Source organism: Euprymna scolopes, chromosome 45, assembly GCF_053919585.1.
Source record: "Euprymna scolopes isolate OS-2025 chromosome 45, ASM5391958v1, whole genome shotgun sequence".
In the NCBI taxonomy this organism is placed as follows: domain Eukaryota; kingdom Metazoa; phylum Mollusca; class Cephalopoda; order Sepiida; family Sepiolidae; genus Euprymna; species Euprymna scolopes.
Window position 1 is genome coordinate 13246895 of NC_136526.1, and position 26463 is coordinate 13273357.

The following is a 26463-nucleotide window of genomic DNA, read 5'->3' on the forward strand; positions in this document are numbered from 1 at the left end:
CCAAATAGTCACGCTAAAATTTTAAACATTTCTATGTATTTGCTAGTTACTGCATAGGTTGAAACTTGAGTTTTATGATTTGTAATCACAAAAACTTTAAAAAACATAAGAATATGAATATGGAAAAACAGTTCATGCGGAACTAACCATATTAAAAGAAGAAGTCCAGTGTAATGGAGGTTGATATTTGCAGGTAAATGAAACAGTAGGTGCTCGCCTCAGTGGTTGAAAAATGAAAAACAAAGCATTAGAAATTAAGTGTTCAAAAAGTTTAAAGACAGCCAAAAAACCGCTTCCGTTTTGACCGGATGGAAAGTTAAAAGTGATTAGGCAAAAGAAAAAGAAGGGAATGTAGAGTTGGAAGTGGGTCCCGCATTGTTATGGCAATGATATATATATATATATATATATATATATATATATATATATATACACACACACAATTTCTTCAAAACGTCTGGCCTTGATGAAGGGGTGATGGAGAGACTAAAACTTGCTGCTATGGTTTCGAATGATCTGAAATAACAGCAAGGGAGACTTGATTCCAAATATTTCTCATATGTTATATCTCCCTTTTTTTGGAAATAGGGTACGATTATGAAAATCCCCAGTATCAAATAATCCTTATACACTGTGAAATTTACTTTATGTATGAAAACCAAAGAGGGGAGATATAATATGAGAAATATTTGGAATCAAGTCTCCCTTGCTGTTATTTCAGATCATTTGAAACCATAGCAGCAAGTTTTAGTCTTCCTTCCATCAAGGCCAGAGGTTTGGGCGAAATATCATATATTTTGTAATTCATATGAAAAACTAGGAAAACAAATGACTCTGATTCAAACATTGGCAAAGGTGCAGCATCTTTCAGCTCTCAAAAAAATCCTTTAAAATTGCCACTATAATTGATTTTTGAGGATGCTGAAAATATAAATAATGTTTAAAATTCCAGGAAACGAGTAGTTTCCAAGATATGAAGAAATTATATTCTCAAAAAGTGGGGGATCATTTTTTTTATATTGATTTAACATAAAATGAACTTGAGGGAATAACCAAAAGTCACAGGGAGCAAGGTCTAGACTATAGGGAGGGTGGGGAACTGTCTTGATGCCCATCTTGGTCAAATAGTTTGCGACAAGGATGAAGTTGTGGACTGGTGCATTGTCCTGGTGGAAATGCCACTGACCCGATTTGATGAGTGCTGGCCTCTTTCTGCGGGCATCTCTTTCTGGACTCCCTTATGCCAGTGCTGTTAAAAAAGCAAATCAATATAAGTTTTTCGGTTGATTTAGTCTGGCCTTCTTGTGTCTGGGAGGAGCCAGCATGATTCAACTGGAAACTCTGTCTCTTCATCTCTGGGCCATAGCAGTAGATCCAGCTTTCATTGCAAGGTACCAGAGCATCAAAAACTGCGGGATCTGAATTGATAAGCTCAACCATCTCCCGACTGTCATTACAATATCTTCCTTTCTGATCTTCTCTGAGGAGCTTTGAGCAAACCTTCTACAAATCTTCCACATCTTCAGTTCCTTGTGAAAAATTGTGTGTGCACGGGAGTGAATGACAATCTTGGGCTTGTGGTTTCTCTGCATCCATTTGGAAACCGTTGCCCCTGTTATCGGGAGTCATTGTTTAACCCATCTTGTCTCTTTGGCGTCTGATAAGTCAACTCACTAAAATTAACTAAGATTATTCAAACCGGAAATCCTGACACGTCAGATCCGGTCCCCAATTGCATACCTTCCGGTGCAACTTGATCGGTCGCATAGTTTGATTCATGTCCCAGTATGATCCTTTGACCTTTTATGCACCTGCTCGCTCGACCAATCGTTTCCCACAATTCACTCTATTGTTTACTTCGCTAGATAGATCAACAATTAGATAGATAGATAAACTGATAACTGAATAGCTGCTTTTTATCCGGCATTACCCAGCGATTACATAACATTATGTATATTATATTTCTCTTAATCAGTCTGTCTGTTTATCTGTTCCATTTTTGTCGCTGAATCTACTTGGCTAAGCTTGCTGAAATTTTGTGTGGACATGATAAGGTGCAGCAAACTAAGTATTATGGTATCCATTCAATACACAGTAAGAGATTAATACTTAATGCAAAAATGAGTACTCATTCTAAGTTAATAGGCTATAACTTTTGCTCGTTTTTAATGGGCTAAAAAGGCTAGTGTTTATATAATAGTGCTTAATAATAAATATTTCTGTGAACTGGTTATGAAGATTGTTATTAATGCAAGTATAATTTGGAAACACATTTGCAAAACATGTTTCAGTCACAGCTATGACCTCATCAAGCCAGAGCATGTTTTGTTTACTCTTTTTATTTCGTTTATTTTTTTTTTCATTTAAAAATTTTCTTGATTTTTTATTTGTATGGTTTTTTATTCATTTTTTCATTATTAATTTTTTAATTTTCTTATTTATTTTTTGCTTTTTTATTCATTTTTTTCCATAAAAAAATTTTTTTTTTGTATGTTTTATTTATTGTTTTCATCATTAATTTTCAAAATTTTCTTTTCCTTTTTTTTTCCTTATCAATTAACTTTTTTTATTTATTCATTTACCAATTTGTTAATTTTCATTATTTTTATATTTTATCTTTTTATTAAAACTTTTTTCCTTTTTTTTTTTTTTTCTGTATATTTTTATTTCATTTCTTTTCTCCTTTTCACCACCATCTTTTTCAGAAACTGAAGCAAAAGATGATGGGAGGCCTCGTCCAGTCACTGCCGCTCAGCGACAACGTGAACGAGAAGATAAACGCCGTAAAAGAAGGGAACGCTCTATGAAACGGATGAAAGTAAAAAAAGGTGCAAACTTTACACGTTTAATAAATTTTAAAAAAATAATTTAATCATCATCTTATTTCAGCATCATCCTCATCGTCTTATTCGTTTTTTTCTTATCAGCCGTGCATGTCCAGTCCTAAGAGTCTGTCTTAACACCTGCGCTCATCTAGTCCTAAGGTTACAAAAACCTCTGAGACTATATATGTATAAAACTGAAAATGTGTGTGTGTTTGTGTGAGGACACTTCTCAACCTATATACTCATCAAATTTTTTATCTACAGACTTGAAATTTGGTATATAGGGTATTCAGACATGTAAAAAACTTTTTAATTGGTTTTCATCTCAAAAAAAAGGATTGCTAAGTAGTCAAAATTTAAAAATTGGTATGTCGGGATCATCAAATTTTTATTTATTTGCCAACTATTTCACGAGATTTGAAAACACTTTTTAAAGATCGTGGCAAGCTGGCCTAATGGTTATCGTACTTGACTCACTGTCGTTAAGTTTTGGTTTTGATCTCAGCTGGAGTATTTTTTTTACTTACAAGAAATGAATTATTTAGAAGAAACATAATAATTGCACATGTCTTAGTTTCATTCTGTTTTTTTTTTTTTTTTTTGCTTCTTTTTTTTAGAAATTTAACGTTATGCTTAATACTAGGTACTGCTGCGTAAACCTTCTAGTGTATCTATAAAATTAAAAAGAATAATACTCCAACGATACATATTTATTGGTACATATTTTCAATCATAATTTTTTTTTCTACCTTATCGTTTCTCGTGATTCTTGGATATATTACTATTTGAAACCGACAATTACGTAGGTAGCATTTTTTTTTTTTTTTTTTTTACTTAAAAACCAGTATTTCTTTTTGTTTTATAGTGAAGAACCACTTAGAACCAGTTTTTGCGAGAAGTAAAAATTAACGCCGTTATAGATAGCTGACGTCATTTCCGGTGACGTGAGTCAGCATTTTTTCAAATATACATGAAGTTCATTGAATTTTAATTTTATTTTATTTCGGACTATTAGTCTCATCTTATCTTTTTATTGGTGCACAACGTTTCGGCCAACTTCCTCTGGCCTTCGTCAGGTGGTAACCGCGACGGATAGGAACTTCGAATCTCCTAACTGCATTCTCAGCCATCACTGCCATCCGTAGTTGTTGTCGTCTCACCACATTTTTGACCAATTACCTCTGGCACGCTTTGGGTGGGATTGAAACCGCTATCTTCAGACAATGTTCATCTGGAACCGTAGAGATTCAACGTCTCTATCAACTGCGCCACGGGTTACCACCTGACGAAGGCCAGAGGAAGTTGGCTGAAACGTTGTGCACCAATAAAAAGATAAGATGAGACTAATAGTCCGAAATAAAATAAAATTAACATACAATGCTCATCTCAAAAATAAAAAAAAATTCCAATAAGGAATAATATATATATATTCATTGAATTTGTTTAAAATTATGTAGAAATGACATTGGAATTAGCGGAAAATATCTAAGCCCCCCCCCCTCCATTGCAAAAAAAAAAGCCCAGTTCACGCAAGCAGAATTAATCGATTTGGGCAATTTTTTAATTTATTTTTTATTTTTTATCCAAGAGTTTGATCTTTATAACGATACCAATTTTGTCATTGTTTGATGCGTTTGTCAAAAATTTTTAGCAGATATACAAACACACACGCATACATTTTGCCTTTTATATGAACTACTCGTGGGGGTGCCTGCCGTTCCCCAGTTGTTTTGGAGGTGTAAAAGAAAAAAAAAGTTTTGGTAGGAAGGTAGGCACGAAGGTGGAAAAGAAAGGGAAAAAAAACTGACATCTTACCCACCTGGCCACGATGGGAGAGGAAGTGAAAACCGTTTTAATTTAACGATTAAAAAGTTAAGTGACAGATGTGTGATTTTAATGAGGTCAAACATCACACCATACGGGAATGAAATTAAGTTTGGCTGCAAGCCAGTTTCTGCGTTTCCCTCCAAGATGTTGGGGAAAACCAGCTCCCCATTAAAAAGGGATTGTCCAAATGAATAGCAATTGTCTGATATAAGCCCCCCCCCTCCCGCATTGATCAAACGTCATTGCTTTTCTGGACGTGTCTGGTTGAGTTCCAAGGGCTTGTTTTGCGACAGGTTCAGTTTCGCTTATATATTGAAAAGCCAAAGAAACACACAACGAGTAAAAAATATCGCGAAAATAGCATATAAAAGTCACCCAAATTAAAGATACACGTGACCTCGTTTCGTAAATCGTAGATATTATAATCTAGGTAGCATATAAAAGGTTGTAAGAAAGAGTAACCGCCCGGAGCGCCCCCACCCTCCAAAAGCCTTTGCCGGACATACAGAAAAAATGCACACAAACACAAACGCACATTTTCGCTTTTATATATAGATTTAGAAAAAACAATATTCGCATGCACATGTCTTAGTTTCATTCCATTTTTTTTTTTTTTTAAAGGAATTTAATGTTATGTTTAATACCGGGTAATGCTGGGTAAACCTTCTGGTATATATGTAAAATTTAAAAGAATAATACTCCAATGAATATATTAAGCCATTTGTACCATAATTTTTTTTTTTTTTTTTGATAGATCCTGACTCTGAAGAAAAACTTTCTGAAGCAGATCGTGAACTTCTCGAACGTTGGAAGAAAATGCAAACGCAGAAGGCTACCTCACAGTTAAGTGAATCAGCTCCAAACTTAGAGTCGACACATTCAAGAAACACGTTCAGTGTGCATCCCGAACAAGAGCCTGTTTCCATTCTCCTGGGAGAAAACACCCAGCAGCAAGCGTCTTGCAATGGAAACATTGGCCAGTCGTTAATGCTCTGCAATCCTACACCTAACTGCGTTGTGTCCCTGCCGCATCATGTGACAAGTGGAACCCAAGAGAGTGGAACGGCGAATCGTTCGCTTCAAGTGGAAAATAACAATACCAGCAGCTCAGGCTCCGAATGTAACTTGAAACAGAGCAGCGACGGTCATTTTGTTGATCTACAGACAACTGCCTTGTTTGACTTGTTCAACCAGAGAAATGACGCCAACTCTCTCCCGAATTCTCAGCAAGCCTTCAATACGCTGGACGTCAGCAGTCTGCATCTTTTAGGGCTTCTTAATATGCAAAATAGTCAGGATCAGAATGCTCGTCTGCTTGGCCCAAATTATTTACCTGCACAGAAGCCGCTCAACCTTGTATGTCCTGACGGATCTTCTTCTTCACATGTTTCATTGACAGCTCCGATATGTTTGAATGAAAGAAACCTGACCCCAGCCAGTTCATCTCCTAATCATATCCCAAGTAATATTAGCCACAACACCTCAAACAATGCAAACAGTTTGAGGAATTCTCTCTCGACAAGCCCGTTACAACCCAATCTACTACCATCTGCTTTTAACGATGAGGATAGCAACAATAACAACAACAGCAGCAATAATAACACTTCCAGATCAATCCAAATAACAACAGCAGCGTCGTCTTCTACTCCAGTTTCTTCTCCATCCCTGTTTGTTCAAACAGATATCCCTCCTTCAACCATTTCCAGGGATGATGGATTTCCGTGGAAAGACGTTTCATTTGAGCATCCTTCTCCAGATACAAACTTGCCTTCTTCCGGAAATGTCTTCGGAATGATGGATAAGAATGATCCGAAATCGGATTATATGATGTCTGCGGTTTCTTCATCCACACTCTCCACATCATCTGAGAGTTTGATGGTGAACTCAAATGAGACAGGTTTCCCAACCAGATCATTTGAAAATCAGTATCCGACCTTGCCAGCGATTCAGGTAAGTTAGTTGGGTCATAGTACTTTCTAACTTCTGGCGTGGCTGCTACTGGACGTGGCGTCACGGTAAATCAGTTCCTTCACTTTTATTGTTCTTCAGTTTATTATCTATTGTGAAGTGCCTTATGCATGTCTCCTCCAAACTTTTGACACATGCAACAAACATTGACACTCCTGAGCAATGTGAGGTTTTCCTGCTAGTTATTGATAATTATAAAAACATCTTTCACGATAAACACCCGTCTAGCTGAAACCACTGTCAGTAATTTTCCCCACTCTTTAACTGTGCCAAAACCAAAACATAGATTCCATGAACAAAGCTTCTTTCATAGAAGTGCACGCCAGTAGAACTCTCTTCCGTCTGCCTCTTTCCCACCTGACTACAACTTAGATGTCTTCAAGTCCAACATAAACAAATTCCTGATGAACCGTCCCCTTAAGTAAGACATTTTATCAAATCTCCAATACTAACGATTACTACGATACTATCCCATTGATTACTGTACACACAATAACTCTTATCCCTGAGTGGCTTCCGGATCTTGATAAGTGGTGACCTCCATGTAAAAAAAAAAAAAAAATTAAAAATAAAAAAAAATTAAATTATAAAACAATTTAAAAATAAATTTTTTTTTTTTTTTGATGAATTTATTTTTTTGTTGGTGAACTTTTGTCCGATTTTTAAAATATTTCACGCACATGTACTTTATGTGTCTGGGAGTGTACTTAGATAGGTTTCATATCAGAATGCCACCAAAAAAAAAATAGATAATAAAAAAAAAATCAATTACAGAAGGAACAGTCCAATTTTCAAAATTAACACTCTTATACAGCCTAAAATCACAAGTGCATTTTGGAAGTTTTATTGCCGCACAAGCAGAAGGGCCCGGCATATAAACTTAACAATAGGTTATTTAGTAAGATAGGGGTGCGTTTGATGATCCTAATTCAATCCTGAGCAACGTCGGGTTTTTTTTAAATGAATTTATTTTTTTGTTGGCGGACTTTAGTCCGGTTACCGCTACCCCCTAAACTAAAAATGAGATTCTACAGTTATTTAAGAATTTTGAATAGAGAATCAGTTTCACTCATAATTTTAACGTAAAATAAGTTTCTATTTCCTAGACATTCTAGCATTTTAGAGCAGTTAACCTAATTTTTGTTATTTTGCTCTGGGAAATAAATTCTATGCATCTGTTTGGGCGTGGGGTCTACTTAAGCGATTATGCATGATTTTATGATCTTGCCAGTCGGACTTAAGGTTAGTAAATTTAGTGAACATCCATAAAAAGTTAGAATGATGATCTCATTTCATGTTTAATTTATATACGAAACTGATCTCCTAGTCTAGATTCTAAAGTAAGTGTTTTTCTTCTTTTCTACAAAGTTTTCACACATAATCTACATGTATAAAAGGCAAAATATGTGTGTGTGTTTGTCGGTGTTGTTAAAAAAATCGGACTCTCAGATGTCAAATATCCCAAAATTGGCCAAAATATTAATTTTTTTTCACCATCAACTGGGCCATTCTTTGTAAGTGCTGGGTTGCTCAATGCCCTTACAATACAACCAATCCATACCAGGGCAACACCAGGTACACACACTAGTATACAATAAAAATTAACAAAATTATACAGATAAAAATAACAATTAGTCTTTATTTGCACTTTAAATAACAAATGTTTTTATCTTATTTGAAATTTTATAAGAAATATATGTTTATGAAATTATAAAAATAAGTTTGTTTTTATTATTTAAAAAATAAAAGTTTTTAATTTAACTTTATATAATATGTGTTTATGAAAGTATAGAAATAAAATTATTGAAATCAAAATAACAAAATAAAATTATTGAAATTAAAATAACAAATAAAATTATTGAATCAAAATAACAAATAAAATTATTGAAATCAAAATAACAAATAAAATTATTGAAATCAAAATAACAAATAAAATTATTGAATCAAAATAACAAATAAAATTATTGAAATCAAAATAAAAAATGAAATTATTGAATCAAAATAACAAATAAAATTATTGAAATCAAAATAAAAAATAAAATTATTGAAATCAAAATAGCAAAATAAAATTATTGAAATCAAAATAACAAATGAAATTATTGAAATCAAAATAAAAAATAAAATTATTGAAATCAAAATAACAAATAAAATTATTGAAATCAAAATAACAAATAAAATTATTGAAATCAAAATAAATAGATTTATTGAAATCAAAATAGCAAAATAAAATTATTGAAATCAAAATAACAAATAAAATTATTAAAATCAAAATAACAGGTAAAATTATTGAAATTAAAATAACAAGTAAAATTGAAATCAAAATAACAAAATGAAATTATTGAAATCAAAATAAAAAATAAAATTATTGAAATTAAAATAACAAATAAAATTAAATTAAAATAACATAAAATTATTGAAATCAATATAACAAAATGAAATTATTGAAATCAAAATAACAAATAAAATTATTGAACTCAAAGTAACAAAATAAAATTATTAAAATCAAAATAACAAAATAAAATTATTGAAATCAAAATAACAAATGAAATTGAAATCAGAATGACAAAATGAAATTATTGAAATTAATATAACAAAATGAAATTCTTGAAATCAAAATAACAAAATAAAATTATTGTAATCAAAATAACAAATGAAATTATTGAAATCAAAATAACAAATGAAATTATTGAAATCAAAATAACAAATGAAATTATTGAAATCAAAATAACAAAATAAAATTATTGTAATCAAAATAACAAAATAAAATTATTGAAATCAAAATAACAAATGAAATTATTGAAATCAAAATAACAAATGAAATTATTGAAATCAAAATAACAAATGAAATTATTGAAATCAAAACAACAAATGAAATTATTGAAATCAAAATAACAAATGAAATTATTGAAATCAAAATAACAAAATAAAATTATTAAAATCAAAATAACAAATGAAATTGAACTCAGAATGACAAAATAAAATAATTGAAATCAAAATAACAAATGAAATTATTGAAATCAAAATAACAAAATAAAATTATTGTAATCAAAATAACAAATGAAATTATTGAAATCAAAATAACAAATAAAATTATTGAAATCAAAATAACAAATAAAATTGAAATCAAAATAACAAAATGAAATTATTGAAATCAAAATAACAAATAAAATTATTGAAATCAAAATAACAAATAAAATTATTGAAATCAAAATAACAAATAAAATTATTGAAATCAAAATAACAAATAAAATTGAAATTAAATTAACAAATAAAATTGAAATCAAAATAACAAATAAAATTGAAATCAAAATAACAAATAAATTATTGAAATCAAAATAACAAATAAATTATTGAAATCAAAATAACAAATAAATTATTGAAATCAAAATAACAAATAAAATTATTGAAATCAAAATAACAAATAAAATTATTGAAATCAAAATAACAAATAAAATTATTGAAATCAAAATAACAAATAAAATTGAAATTAAATTAACAAAAAAAATTGAAATCAAAATAACAAATAAAATTGAAATCAAAATAACAAATAAAATTATTGAAATCAAAGTAACAAATAAAATTTTTGAAATAAAAAAATTTATTGAAATCAAAATAAATTATTGAAGTAAAAAGATATTATTGAAATAAAAAAAAATTCATTGAAATCAAAAAAAAAAAGTCAAACATCACGAAAAAAACATATCCAATGCATAATATTCCCCAAGTGGTTTTAACAGATTTAAAAAAAGTGTTTTCAATAATTTTTAATTAAAATAAGACGGAAAAACTCTTCAATAATTATTAAATAAAAAAAAGGAAAGATTGAAAAACATAAAAAAAGAGTACATTGAAAGGAGAGATATAGGCGTGAGAGAAAAAAAAAGAAGGAACTGATTTGACTTGTCATCGCTTCTGATAGCCGCCAAGCTGGAAAAATTTGTAAGTTCTTTGATTTTTAGCAGAAGTCCATCTTTTTTTTTCTTTTAATGTTTCCTAATTTTTGAGATTAGGTTTAATCATTCATATTATTTGGATTCTTTGGATTATTGTTCTCATCTTGAGTGTTATTATTCCCTCGACAAAAGGAGTGTGGCCTGTAAATTCACCCTTGTCTGTTTGTCTGTCCGCACTTTTTTCAATAACTATGCCTTGGAATTTTTTTAAATTTTGCACAAACATTAAACATGATATGAGTAAAAAAGTAACAGAAAGGATTTTCTGGGAAAACTCCGGTTGCCCCCTCCTAGGGATGCCTTTCAGGTTAAAATGGCTAAAATTGGCGCTTCTGTGCTTATTAAAAAACAAAATTGATACTTTGGATTTTTATAAAACTTTCTAAAAAGTTGTAACTGATTTCTATATAATTTTGTTTGTTTATACTTTGCAATAACTCTTGGGTGTGTACCCTAGGGTCTCTTTTAGGGCTAATAAAAACACTCCATTTTTGGAACTATTTTACCATATTTGTCCAAAATTTTCTGTGTATGTCTATTTAGCAGTTTTGCATGGTGCTGAATTCAAATTTAAATTGAGGGCTTTTGGGGCTAAATGGTGGGGACAAATGCTGAACTTAGTCAGGGATTTTTATGTCTTCACGGGGGACCATGCATGCTTCAGTGTTATTTTTACAACATTTCGGTTGATGTAACCTCCGACCTTCTTCAGGTGTATCTTGTCAAGCTTGGGAGTGTTTCTGTCAAACTTTTGAATCTGCACGGAATTTCAAACGAAACCCTTTATTTACTTCATGGGGTTGGCATCCTTTCATTTCATCAGCCATAACAGCATACCAAAAGATAGACTGACTTAAATTGAAACAGATTTTATAATGGAGATGAAAAAGGAATATATGTCTTACACACGACTAAAATGCTAGTTTTATTTTGGTGTCTTTAACTATCCCCCCACCCCCATTTTTGCTGAGGAGGAGACTTTGTTATTAATTGACAAAACTTTTGTCAAATAATTGTCAATATTCATTGTCAATTTAAATAAAATAAACATCGTTTCTGAAACGATCATTACAATCTATTGGATTTTGTTTGTTTTTCTTTTGAAACTGATTTTTAATTCAAAATTATGAATTGTTTTATTCAATATATATATATATATATATGACAATAATGGAAATAGTATTTTATTTTTTGTTTCTCTCTCTCTATATATATATCTATATATCTATAAAAGTGAATGTGTCTGTGTACATTTACCTACGCAATAACTCTGTCAATTTTTAGTCTACAGACTCGAAATTTGATATGCAGGGTACTAAGATTTGGGAAAATCGAGGTGATCGGTTTTCGGCCAGAAATTTGGCTGTTAAGGGGTCAAAGTTCAATGATTTGACCTTTGAGAACTCTACCAAACTCCTCTGACAATTTTTGGTCTAAACACTTGAAATTTTAGATATAGGTTCCTTGGAAATTGATCTAACTTAATAATTTGATTTGAGCCCAAAACAATAAATGTTAAGGGGTCATAATAGGGGTCAAAGTTAAAAAAATTTACTGCTTTTTTTTTTTTGCTCGACATACACCTCCAAACACCTGTGCAACGCCATGCTGAAATGAAATATATATATATATATATATATATATATATATATAAAAAATATTTCAGTGTGCTAGAAAGTTTTCATCTTAAATTCTACACGCTTATGCAGAATGTAGAAACTATGCATAAAAAGAATTCAACGTAATAGTGAAATGAAACCAATCATCTTATAAGAAACCATAAAAAAATGAATAAGTAATTAATTAACGCTTGGTTTTTAAAGGAATATGCAAATTAATTAACCTTAATATAGTCGCTCGCATATCCATGACTGAGTATGGCTTTACGATAAAATATTTTTTAGTGCATCTGCTTAAAATGCAAAGAAGTCCGTGCAGTTTTGTTTATGCTTGAAGAAAAATTCGCTACATTTCTTTTTTGTTTTTGTCTTACAACTTCAGTTGACAAAAAATACCAAACTAAATTTTTAGTTTGTCAGTTTTAATATATAAAGAAAAATTGTTATTTATTTTTGTTAAAAGAATTTTTTTTTTTTGTTCAAAAATTAAAATAAACTTAATTAATCAAGCACTAGTCCACTACCTCACAAAAGCTAATATCTATGACAAACAGTATAAATTTAGGTAATGTCGTTCTACTGGTCAAAGTTCAACAATTTGACCTTTGAAAACTCTACCAAACTCTTTCACCAATTTTGGGTCTAAACATTTGAAATTTTAGATGTAGATTACTTGGACATGGATCAAACTTTTTAGTTTGATTTGAGCCCAAAACAATAAATGTTAAGGGATCAAAATTGGGGCCAAAGTTAAAAAAATTTTGACCTCTGTGGTCTCTACCAAATTACTTAGCCAGTTTTTAATCTAAACATTTGAAATTTTACATAAAGTATATTCAGATATAGGGCAAGCTTTTTAATGATTTTAACCGAAAATTTGGCTGCCAAGGGGTCAAAGTTCAAAAGATTTGACCTTTGTTGTTTCTAGCAAACTATTCAGTCAATTTTGGGTCTAAACATTTAACATATTACATAAAGGGTATTCAGACATGCAGCAAGCTTTTTTAATCAGTTTTTGGGTGAAAATTTGGCTGCCAAGAGGTCAAAGTTGAAAGAGTTGACCTTTGAAAACTCTACCAAACTCCTCCGCCAATTTTGAGTCTAAACACTTGAAATTTTAAATGTAGGTTACCTGGATATGAGTCAAACTTTTTGATGTATACATACATATGCACATAAAGTTATGAAGAGTACATAGGGCCAGAGCAAAGCTCGTACTAAATATAATTAGATCCTTCTTAAACAATAGGACCATCCAGGTTGTCATTGATGGACATACATTCAAGCAGCATAACGTTAATGCAGAAGTACCTCAAGGGTCGATCGTTGGACCACTATTATTCCTGATATTCATTAACGACCTCCCTGATAATATTGTGTCCGAGATGGGTATATATATCTATAACATGCACAACGGAAAAACGGATGTACATAAATCTAAGTCAATGGCAGAATCATTAGAAAATGACCTCCATACCAATAATGGAATTAGGCTGCAAATGGATGGTAACATTTAATGCTAGCAAGTAGTAAGCTGCTCTCCTTTAACAATTAAAAGACGCTTCTCCAACCACCGATACCCATAACAAATTATATCCTACCTGAAAATTCTTCCTTTAAACTCCTCGGCTTAATATTCACAAGCAATATAAACTAGAACAAATATATTGAGGACATTGCAAAGGCTGCTGCAAAGAAGGTGGGTTCCCTCTAACGAGCTAGAAGACTACTCACACCTGAGAGTATCCTGTACCTCATAGCCACCATTCGGTCATGCATGGAGTATTGTTGCCACGTCTGCACTGGTGCATCTACCACTAACCTCTCCCTTTTGGATAGGATCTAAAAAAAAGAGTTGTCAATCTAATCGGTCCCACTTTGTCAACTAAGCTTCAACCCCTGCCCCATTACCGGAATGTTGCATCTCTGTGCCTGTTTTACAAATATTTTAATGGAATGTGCTCTGATGAACCTGTTACAATTGTGCCCCCTCGCCGTACATATCCCCAACAAACCCACTTAGCAACAAAACCTCACCCCTTCACTTTTGGGGTCCCTAAATGCCAGAAATCTTTCTACTCTAATAGTTTCTTCCCTCAAACAGCTAGACTTTGAAATTCCCTTCCTGCTGCTTGCTTCCCTGGCTGTACTGATATGCAGAAGTTTAAATGTAACATAAGCAAATATCTTGTTAATCTTTCCTAGACATGGTCCCAAACAGTAGCCCCTTACGTCCGTATGATAGATAATAAAGATTAAAAATTGAGCAAATTCAAGCTATGAATTTACACATTACAGAAGTAACGGGTTTAGTTGACTTACTCCTGCCAAGGTCAACTGTTCCTTTTTTTTTTTTTTTGACCCCTTTAGCAGTCATTTTTACACGCTGAACACCAAATCGAAATTGTTTCATAGGCCTAAATCCTTTATATATCAAGTTTTAAATCTGTAGACCAAATATTCAGAGAGAGGTAGAGACTGTTCGGTGCACAGACAAAGTTAGTTTTATATACATATTCTAGAGCGTTTTCATCCTAAATTCTATGCAATTATGCATAATGTAGAAACTATGCATAAATAGAATTAAGCATAATAGTTAAATGGAGTCACTCATCCAATAAGAAACAATAGAAAATGAATAATTAAGTAATGAACTTTCGTTTTTCAAAGGAATATGCAAATTAGTTAACTTTCATGAAGTCGCTCGCATATCCATGACTGAGTATATTAAAAAGTTTGTTTTAATAATTTTTAAATAGAAAAAGTAGGCTTTTAATATTAATGTCAGAGCAAAAACAAAAACTTTAATCAGTGGAAGTGTAATGAGCTATATGCTGATTCCAAGCAAAATGAAATGTATAATTCATCCATTAATTATTGATTTATAAATTAATAAAATTACTTAAATAGAAATAAGTCAAATTAATTATTAAATTAATAGACAAAAAGACCGATCCACAGTTTTAGTGTTACAATAATTTTTTTAGTGCACCTGCTTAAAATTAAAACAATAATTACAAAAAACAAAAATTATATGCACAAACAAAGGTGAAGAGTTACGTTATTCAACTGCAGCTATGCGGATGATCTAAGGACAACGGACAGGTGAAAACAGGCGAGTCAGATGCCACTGTGCTGAGGAAGGTAATGGCAACCCACTTCATGTATTCTGTCAAGTTTGAAATCATGTGACGTCTTCAGAGCAATCAAATGAGCAATGGAGAACACGAACTTTGATTTTATCCATGGCACGAACAATGCCACAGCACAAGAAGGATTATTATTATTGTACTCACTAAGAGTTCTCACACAGACCATCATCAGAGATTACTCACTGTTAACAACCGGTGGTGTTCCCTGGAGACTGAGTAAGAACAAGTCTCCCCAGATTTTCAGGTCCTGGATATGACCTAAAACTATATTCGATGGTGAGGCTCCACCTTGCGGGCTTTGGGGAGTGTGGAGCCACCCTTTAATTGCCATTGCTCCCAGGTCCACTCTGAACCGGAGTGGTAGTACCTGTTAGGGTCCCAGCTATGGGTTAAATAGAATCTGACTTTAAAAAAAAAAAAAAAACTCCATTAAAAATCGTTCCTCAAAATAACTAGATTCGGCATTAAATAACCTGATAGACAAAAAGGCCGATCCACAGTTTTAGTGTTACAATAATTTTTTTAGTGCACCTAGTTAAAATGCAAAGAAGTCCATTTTGCTTATGCTTGAAGAAAATTTGTTACATTTTTTTACGATTTCAGTTGGCAAAAAAAAAATATCACACCAAATTTTTAGTTTGTTAGTTTTAATATAAAAAAAAAACTGTTATTTATTTTTGTTAAAATGATTTTTTTTTTTTAAATTAATATCAACTATAAGCAATTAATATCACTTAATATCAAAGTTCATTTTATAATTTCAAAATAGAAAAAGTAGGCATATTTATCACAAAAAAATAAATATTTTCTATTCATAAAGTCTTTTTTAATCTTTATACCTATAAAGTTGAGTTTTTTTTTCTCGCTCTGATATTAACATCAAAGCAAGAAAAAAAAAACTCAACTTTATAGGTATATAAATTAAAAAAAAGGCTTTATGAATAGAAAGTATTTAATTTTTTTGTGATAAATGTGTCACAAAAATGTTTAAAACTCAATGGTGTGTTGTCATGTAAAAAAGGTTGGGAAACAGGCAGGGTGTCCAAAAGGTCACTGAAGAGTTGAAAATCTTTGTCATTTTACAATTAATGATTATTGTTTTCTTTATTTCATATATTTTACAGATAATATTTTGTAAATTAATTATGGATAAGTATAGCATTGTACAACATACGCAAGTTATGAAATTGTTTTACCAAAATCAGAGGTCAATTGTTTTAACTCAAAGAGCTTATCACTATGATAATGTCAAATGGCCACCACGTTTCCCAGACTTGACTAGCCCCAACTTTTTCTTGTAGGAATATCTTAATGAAAGAGTCTATGTTAACAAACCCCAAACCCCGCAAGAATTGAAGGAGAACGAAATAAAGGAGTTAAATCGCAATCCAGAGATTCTGCAATCTGTCATGAATAATGTTTTGGAAAGAGCACAAATATGCAAAGCTGAAAATGGGCATCGTTTAAAAGACATTATTTTTCATAAATAAAGAATGTTTGAATTTTGCTTCTTTTTTCTTTTAAAATTTCCCAATGACTTAGTCAGATTGTGTTAAAATTACAGAAAGATATTTTCAAAAATAAAGAATCTATTTAAGTTCCAAGTCCTTCAGTGACTTTTTGGACACCCTGTACAATTACATGTATAAATACCATTCATTTATTACGTGGTAATGCTAAACATACGATGCGACACGTACCTTCTTCCTCTCTGTTGGTTTGCAATTTAAGGTTTCTTCCCTCAAAAAGAAAACACCTAATCAAAGTTATATTTTGTATTTTACATTGTGCTATATTGTGCCCATTAGCTTCCCGGCGTCAAAAGACCAAATCTCTCCTGAGCCAAAAGCTCCCCCACTATTTAGCTCCGTGATACCTTAATTTTGTTCTCTTTTTCTAGGTGAGCACGATTGAAGAAAATAATGGGAATCAGTTGCCCGAAAAATCTCTCGGAACATTACGCGAGGAAGGCTCTTCCGATCTCATATCTGCTTTGAGTAAACAATTATCCAAATACCAAGTAGAAGATGCGGTCCCTCCCGCCCTCACACTGACCCCCAAGGGAACTGGAGATGGTTACGGGGTCGGCTTAGACTTGGACACTTTCATGGGCGAAAACCTAGCCGACAAGAATGAAAGGTAACTTATTTTGTTGCTTTTTAAATTTTGTGTGTTTTTATTTGTATTGAACTATGTAGCACAATATTATTTTTTAAGTATTTGTTAATATTTGTTATTTTAGTATTTGTTAATTTAGTATTTATTAGTATTTGTTAATTTAGTATTTATTAGTATTTGTTAATTTATCTCATGTGGGTCAGTTCTGTATTTAAGATATCATGGACACTATTTTCATAAACTCATATTTGCTGCGTGTTATTGGTTTTTCTATCCAAAATCTAATCCTTTACATTATTCAGAAAAATATCAGCTTCATCAAAGCATACTTGTTGATTCAAAATATTTCTTATTTGGTGGAATTTCCATGGGTCCTGCTAGTTATTTTTGTTACAATCACATTGACACACCGGTTCTCACCAGATCAGTGAAAGTAAGCAATGATGAACCTGGCCAGTACCAGATGGGTGACCATTTGGGAAAACTAGGCGCTGTGTGTACCGCACAGAGTCATACAAAATTTCCAGGTTGGTATCTGGAGGCGCATTTAATTCATTTGGAAGAGATGCAACCCTAGTCTTAGTTAAGATATGCATCTAGGAGAAGGTAACTCTGATGACGTCGGCAGCAGGATGTTGGATGATCATGGAGGAGGATGAATCTCTCTCTCAGATCAGCGGTTCTATTGTATGAAGAGTTCCTATTTACAATGCCTCCCCACAGGACAAGGTCGTTTTTTAATGTGGAGAAAAAGAACAAAAAATAAAAATTGTCTCAGTCGTGAAGGATTTCTCCTCCACTAACAGGGAACAAGAAATTGAAGTGTAGCATCTGAAGAACAGATGGTATTTATTTGCTCCCCCACCGAGCAAATTAGGCACAAGGCCGATTTTTAATGTGAGGAGTGAAGGGAGGGGGAAGGGAAAAAGGGGACCAGCTCCCGAGAGGTGGGAAATGGGAGCTGGTTAATGGTCAGGCATGTGGGGTTGCCCCCACATCTGGTCTTTGCTAGTCATAGCTAGTCCTAGCTAGTCATAGCTTGCAGCATCTGCCGGAACAGATACTACACTTTGATCTTGACCCTATGAAGGGTTTTTTTTTTTGTTTGGCCCCGGCCTTGGCATTATCTACTGCTAGAGCCTCATTTGGAGTCCAAAGCACTGAGGCACAAGGCGAGTAGGGGGAAGTGGGGGTTCGGGGGTCATTACTAATTACGTCTTTGAAAGACTTTATTAAGTTTCCCTACACTAAGGCACTATCACCATAATACCTCATTCTTACCATGGAGCTTATCTACTTAAAGTCTCCGCAACATATGTGTCGGATTTATTCTGCAAAAACAATTATTTACAAAAAATAAAAATTATATGTACAAACAAAGGTAAAGAGTTACGTTATTCAACTGCAGCTATGCGGATGATCTAAGGACAACGGACAGGTGAAAACAGGCGAGTCAGATGCCACTGTGCTGAGGAAGGTAATGGCAACCCACTTCATGTATTCTGTCAAGTTCGAAATCATGTGACGTCTTCAGAGCAATCGAATGAACAATGGAGAACACGAACTTTGATTTTATCCACGGCACGAACAATGCCACAGCACAAGAAGGATTATTATTGTACTCACTAAAAGTTCTCACACAGACCATCATCAGAGATTACTCACTGTTAACAACTGGTGGTGTTCCCTGGAGACTGAGTAAGAACAAGTCTCCCCAGATTTTCAGGTCCTGGATATGACCTAAAACTATATCCGATGGTGAGGCTCCACCTTGCGGGCTTTGGGGAGTGTGGAGCCACCCTTTAATTGCCATTGCTCCCAGGTCCACTCTGACCCGGAGTGGTAGTACTTGTTAGGATCCCAGCTATGGGTTAAATAGAATCTGACTTTAAAAAAAAAAAAAAACTCCATTAAAAATCGTTCCTCAAAATAACTAAATTCGGCATTAAATAACCTGAAAAAGGTTGATATGCCGTAAAACAAAAACAACCAACCAACCAGATTTTCAGTACTCTCCACCACTTTTGATTACCTTTGCGAATGAATTTGCATTATCACAACAGTCGCTTGACATTAATTCCTCATTGGTTATGACCATTGGTTTTCATTGGAACTTGAGTGGCAACAAGCCTCTCCAAGGTCCCAATCATCTTTGCACTCATCCAGTGGTGGTCTGGTTAGTGTTTTCTCTCCTTGGTTTTTTCCATCTCCTTTCATTCTTCATGATTATTTGGTGTGGTGCTAGTCAATGTCGACACAAGTTTATTGGGGGGGGGGCATAGTTTTTTTTTTTTTTTTACATTTTCACCCCAAACAAGGAACATTACCACTTAGGGGACTATTATCAGGGACCTAAGTTGCAGGGGTGCTATGTAGGGAGTTTAGCAGCAAGATGTCTGTTCACATTACACTTGAACTTCTGCATGTCAGTACAGCTGGGAAAGCAGGAAACCGAAAGAGAATTCCAAAGTCTAGAAGTTCTGGGGAAGAAGCTATCAGAGTAGAAGGCCTTCCTACATCTAGGGATCTCTCCTATATAGGGGTGGGACTTTGCTGCTTGTTGGGTTTGTCGGGGGTATTTTCATCGAGGGGGTACCAATGCTTGTAGTTCATCAGAGCAGCCACCATTAAAATACTTGTAAAACAGGCAGAGGGATGCAACATTAATTTACAATTTTGCGGTTTCAGTTTTCTTGATTCCATGTGGTGTTTCTTTATCTTCTTGTATTCTGTTGTAGATTATGGTTGGTTAGCTCATGTGGGTTATTATTATTGTACTCACTTGGAGTTCTCACACGGGTCATCATCAAATAACTGATAATAACTGGTGGTGTTCCTCTCCACCTTTCTCAATGACTATGCATTATCGCAACAACCACTTACCATTGATTTTTCGCTAGCAACAACCAAGGTCTTCCAGTGGAGGTTTCGTTAGTGCGCTTTTTCTAGGTCTTTCCATCCTTCTTGCCTCTCCGCAGCTATTTTATTTTTATTATTAGCACCCGGGGTGGGGTCTTTGCCCTGACATAAAATGCGCTTAAATATGATATTTTAATTTGTCGAGATTTCATATATATTATTATGGAGTCGTGATTTTAAAAGTAAAAAAAAAAAAAGTAGTTAGGTGCCATCAGCTAGAATCGAAACCGAAACTATAACGTTCAAAGCTGGTGATGTTACCACTGTACCAACGTGACACGCAAATAAACTGATTAAAAATAAACTAAGATAAAGGTACAAAAAGTTTAACGATTTTTTTTTCAATTTTGATCTATTTTTGACCCCTAAAAAACAATTTTAACCAGCTAAACACCCATAAAAGAACAGTCCGTAAAAAATCCAATCATTTGAGGCCCCTAGATTTTTTGTATGCTAAAAATATTTCGATTAAGGAATTAAAGTAGGTTTAACTCCACGGTGTGAATGCGGTATTGTGGTAAATGGTGCCACTCAAGAGTCATTTCACAAGCAGCATCCAACCCCTGCCCCAATTCCTTATAAGGCTTTTTGCCTAAATTTCTTATTTGTGACTTTTCTTATTATTGTTTTTTAACCTTAAATTGTAAATTTTATCGGTAATAAACGATATATACAAACTCAAAGTGTAATATCTGTTCTGATGCCACACTTCATGACTGGGACAATTTTTTTTTTTTTCCCCCCTTTTCCCCCATATTAAAATCCGACCTTGGTGTCTAACTCTGCCCTCATGGGGAGGCAAGTAAACAGGAACTCTGGGTAGTGTTTTCTCATCCTCTTTTCCTATCCATGCTGGTGTTTCTCAGGGTTCTGTTTCTTCTTTATATCTTCCAGTGAATATTATTCAGAAAATTAGCATCTATGCTGATTAAGGGAACAGCGAGGATACTAAAAAGAGCTCTCGGTTGGTTTCAATAAAAAGCAAAGAAAGAAAATAAACAACAAAAAAAAAAAAAAATTGACTTATACACAAGTATATACAGTATTTTTTTTTTTTTTATTTAAATTTTAACATTTAGCTCCTGTGGGTTGTTATTGTTATTATTATTGTTGTTATTATTATTATTATTATTCTACTCACTTGGAGTTCTCACACAGGTCATCATCAGATAACTCTGATAATAACTGATGATGTTCCTCTCCACCCGTCTCAATCACCTTTGCAAATGACTTTGCGTTATCACAACAGCCACTTACCATTGATTTTTTTGCTGGCAACAATCATTGGTCTTCATTGGTGTTCCTCAGGGTTCTGTTTTAGACCTAAATCTGTTTCTTCTCGATGTTGATATCACTCTGTTCTGCTGTTTCTTCTTAACTCCCTGCGATCAATTAAAATATGCAACTGATCTAGAAGTTTCGATTGGTTGTAGCTTGGGTGATGAAGTAATTTGTTTCGTTTAATCTTAAGGTTTGACTCTTTGTCTTTCAATTGTAAGCGTGTCCTTTTCTGAGATTTTCATGGATGGCTGTGATTTTAAGAAGAAATTGACTCTAAAACTTGGTCTTTCTTTCTTTCTTTCTTTAAGTCTTACTTAGAGTGTTAACGAGCATCTCCCCCCCCCCCTCTGGCTTTCTTACTCTTTCTATTTTCTCTCTCTGTGTCTCTATAAGAGAATAGAGAAGGAGAGAGGGAGAGAGAGAGAGAGAGAGAGAGGTGAGTAAACGTGGAGGTAGACACGTTTACCAGAACCAAAGGTCAGCTGACCAAATTACGTATGTGTGACGTGGTTGGCTAGATCTGGAGATTTGATTTGAGCTTTGAAGAAGACGGACGTTTTTCCGTGGTCTCCCCCTCTTAACTGGGGAGGGGGTAGACGAACGCTGACGTGTGTGAAGAAGAACCACACAAGCAGATTTCACTTTACACCTGCTGCGGGACCTCTGGGGAAAGTGAAATAAAAAACTATAAAACACATTCATCGTCTTGGAGTGATAAATCTTCGTCAAACAGGTATCAAGTCTCCCTCCAGGATGAGAAATTTCCAGATGGTTCAACAGCGAGAAGAAACAGAGGTAGGTTCAGAAATTACATGTCACACACACGATTCCCTTTATGATAATCAAACACACAACCATTTATATTAGAGACAATCACACGGAATCTTTGATGTTATACAGTGTATACACCCAAACGTAAAAAGTGCCCCTAAATGAAGAACTCTATATAACATATTCAAATGTAACGAAAGCTCAAATTGGTACCCCTCAAGGATAACCTCGATGATAACGAATATATAACAAGAGTTCATATATTAGATATATATTTTTTTAGATATTTTTCTTTATTTTTTCTTTTCATGTTTTTAAATAACTTTTCATATTTTTTTTTTAAATATCTTTTGTTCATTTTTTTAAAATGACTTTTTTCAATTAAAAATTTTTTTTTTCATTTTTTAAATAACTTTTCATATTTTTTTTTAAAATATCTTTTGTTCATTTTTTTAAAATGACTTTTTTCAATTAAAAATTTTTTTTTTCATTTTTTAAATAACTTTTCATATTTTTTTTTTAAATATCTTTTGTTCATTTTTTTTAAATGACTTTTTTCAATTAAAAATTTTTTTTTCATTTTTTAAATAACTTTTCATATTTTTTTTTTAAATATCTTTTGTTCATTTTTTTAAAATGACTTTTTTCAATTTAAAAATTTTATTTTCATTTTTTAAATAACTTTTCATATTTTTTTTTAAATATCTTTTGTTCATTTTTTTAAAATGACTTTTTTCAATTAAAAATTTTTTTTTTCATTTTTTAAATAACTTTTCATATTTTTTTTAAAATATCTTTTGTTCATTTTTTAAAATGACTTTTTTCAATTAAAAATTTTTTTTTCATTTTTTAAATAACTTTTCATGTTTTTTAAATAACTACTCATGTTTTTTTTTAAATATCTTTTGTTCATTTTATTTAAATAACTTTTTTCAATTAAAAAATTTTCTTTTCATTTTTTCATATTTTTTTTTAAATATCTTTTGTTCATTTTTTTAAAATGACTTTTTTCAATTAAAAAATTTTTTTTTCATTTTTTAAATAACTTTTCATGTTTTTTAAATAACTACTCATGTTTTTTTTTTAAATATCTTTTGTTCATTTTTTTTAAAAACTTTTTTCAATTTAAAAATTTTTTTTTCATTTTTTAAATAACTTTTCATTTTTTTTAAATAACTTTTTCATTTTTTAAATATCTCTATTTTATTTAAAAATATCTTAGTTTTTAAAAATATCTTTACTTTTTTAAATCTTTATATTTTTAATTTTATTTTTTAAATATCTTTTTATTTTTTCTTTATTTACTGCCATTTTATTTTCAATCTAAAAATTTTTGTTTAATATATATTTTTGTCTGTTTTTATATATATATATATATATATATATATATATATATATATATATATATACTAGCAAAAGTACCCGTCGTTGACTGGGTTAAAAAACAGCCTACAGAAAATGGACTCTGATTTATGAAAGTATGATAGGTTATGAAAAGGAAGGGTTGTAAAGAGATAGCTTTGAATTTGGGGGTATCAAAACCAAAGTAAAATATGATGAAAGTAAAAATAAAATTGATAAACCCCATAATTTATTATACCACACCTATTCACACTGAAACACTTATCACAATATTCTGTGGATCTATATTAAAAAAACCTTGTTAAACTTTGTGATATATTTCCATTCTATGGAGGTCAGGTGCGAACGAACACCCCATAATTTTATTATACCATATTTCTCCAAACTGAAACATAATTATCAAAGTATACTTACGCAGTTAGATATGAAAAGTCTTTATTAAAGTTTGTGCCTATTTCCATTCTATAGAGGCCAGGAGTGAATGCAGACCCCACAATTTTATTATACCATCCCTATTTAAGTTAAAACATACTTATCAAAGTATTCTTATGTACATCTATATCAAAAACACTTGTAAACGCTCTTTTTAAATTTTTTATTTCCATACTTTGTGGACCAGGTGCATACGCAGACCCCAAAATTTTAATGAATCATCATTATGCCAGATCAAACATACCCATTCCTGTGTCTCGATACATCTATCATTATATGTGGTCAGTTTTCTATAATAGTCAACCATATAGGAGCCTATTCATGACCAGACACGCACGCACACACAGACGTTCAGCTTTATATATATATATATATATATATATATATTTATATTTATATGCATATACATCTTTTTTTTTTTTTTTTCAGCAGCAAATTTATTTCTCCTTTGTCATCGTCTCTTCTTGCCAATTGGATGGATGTGACTGCCAATCTCGATATTCAGGGTTTGGAGAAGGAACTCGAACTCAGCATGCATTCTCCAATGGCGTTGTCGTACAGTGACCTTCGCTTGTGTTCCTCCTGAGACTCTTCAACACCTGACACAAAGGAGGAAGAAAAATGTCAGTTCAACAAGGGACCAAATATATTTTTATCACCCCATTTACATGAGCAGCTGAAAGGAATGTATTTACCATGACACTGTTTCTGACATCTCTTTTTAATTACTTAGTCTCTTGAATGATAATAAACAGATGACAAGAGAGCTCGACAGAAATCGTAAAGAGTGGAAGATAATATGCGCAAGTGGTCAAAAGCAAATATATAACAAAAAATGTTACCAAAGGCAAGATTATTCTACTGCAAAGAAATGGTTAATTTTAAAGCATCTAAAACCAAGCTTCTATCTTTACATCATCATTGCTCTGATCCCCAGTCTGGCAGTAATTGAAATGAATGGCTCTCGTCTTGGGGAGGCTCCATGTTTTGACAAGCTTCTGCATCTGATTGTTAGTCCTGATCTGATATGGAACACGCACATCAAATCCATTGCCAAGGCTGCTGGAAAAATGGTGGGATCGTTGTACCGCTCCAGTAAATATCTTACTGCTGGTGCAATTCTCTACCTGTATAAGAATAATTACCTGTATAATGATGATTACCTGTATAAGGGCCATGTACATCCAAGGATGGAGTAATGTTGCCACATCTGGGCAGGAGCTGCTAGAAATATTTATCCTGCCTTGACAAAGTTCAAAATAGATTTTGTAGCCTAGTGGGGATGACCTTTTCTCTTCCCTGCAACCTCTATCCCACAGAAGAGACGTTGCGAGCCTGTCTCTGCTTTATTATTATTTTCATGGCAAGTGCTCATCTGAGCTCCAATGTATGGTCCCCTCGGCCTGACTTTCATGAAAAACACTCGTCTAGCTGAAACCACTATCCATAATTTTCCCCACTCTTTATATGTGCCTTAACCTAAACGTAGATTCCATGAACAAAGCTTCTTTCTTAGAACTGCATGCCTGTGGAACTCTGTTCCGTTTCCTTGCTTTCCAACTGACTACAATATGGTCATCTTCAAGTCCAACGTAAACAAATTCTTGTTGAGCCATCCCCTTAAATAATCCAATTTACCAAATTTCCACTACTAACGATTACTACGATATTTTGCCATTGACTACTGTACACATTAACTCTTATCCTTAACTGGCCTCCAGGCCTTGATAAGTGGTGACCCCTTTGTAAAAAAAAGAAAAAAAAAGACAAGGTAAGTTATTTTTCTACATACCAGATTAAGATTTTTGTATTTTAACTTATTTTAAAGTGTTTATTTAATTTGTAACACAAGTTGTGTCGTTAGTAGTTAGGACAAGAAAAAAATGGCTGATATTAGATGGTCATTTTGGAAGCCTTAATAGTTAAAAATGGAAAATCAAACAAAGTACTCGTAAAAACTCATCCAATAAATGTCTTGGTGCAGAGATTATGGAAGCCATGATAATTTTCTGTTCTAAATAAATGGAGTGAACATGCAATTTTTTGTTTAACAAAAAAAAAATAAAGAAAACGCTTTAAAATAAGTTAAAGCACAAAAAAATTTATCCAGGTAGAGGGAAGAGTAACTTATATTGCCTTTGGTAAGATTTATTTGTTAATAAGAGTAACAAACAGCTTCTATCTCACTGACAATTGTGAAAAAAAACTACAACAGCTATCATAAGACAGGGATATA

At 32.5% G+C, this 26463-nt stretch overlaps 1 protein-coding gene across 2 annotated transcripts in view; it reads left to right on the top strand.

The window, feature by feature from the left end:
• The window catches only part of LOC145269262 (uncharacterized), an 88458-nt gene extending 62160 nt beyond the window's left edge, over positions 1–26298 (top strand). Inside the window, exons 7-10 of one of the 2 annotated variants that reach the window (XM_080124887.1) lie at positions 2706–2828; positions 5407–6602; positions 17245–17483; positions 24657–26298. In XM_080124887.1, coding sequence (XP_079981013.1) covers positions 2706–2828; positions 5407–6602; positions 17245–17483; positions 24657–24813 — 1715 coding nt within the window. In that variant the 3' untranslated portion in view covers positions 24814–26298. The remainder of the gene's footprint in view (positions 1–2705; positions 2829–5406; positions 6603–17244; positions 17484–24656) is intronic. The other variant, XM_080124885.1, reaches the window with a different exon arrangement.
• Positions 26299–26463: the final 165 nt, after the last annotated feature.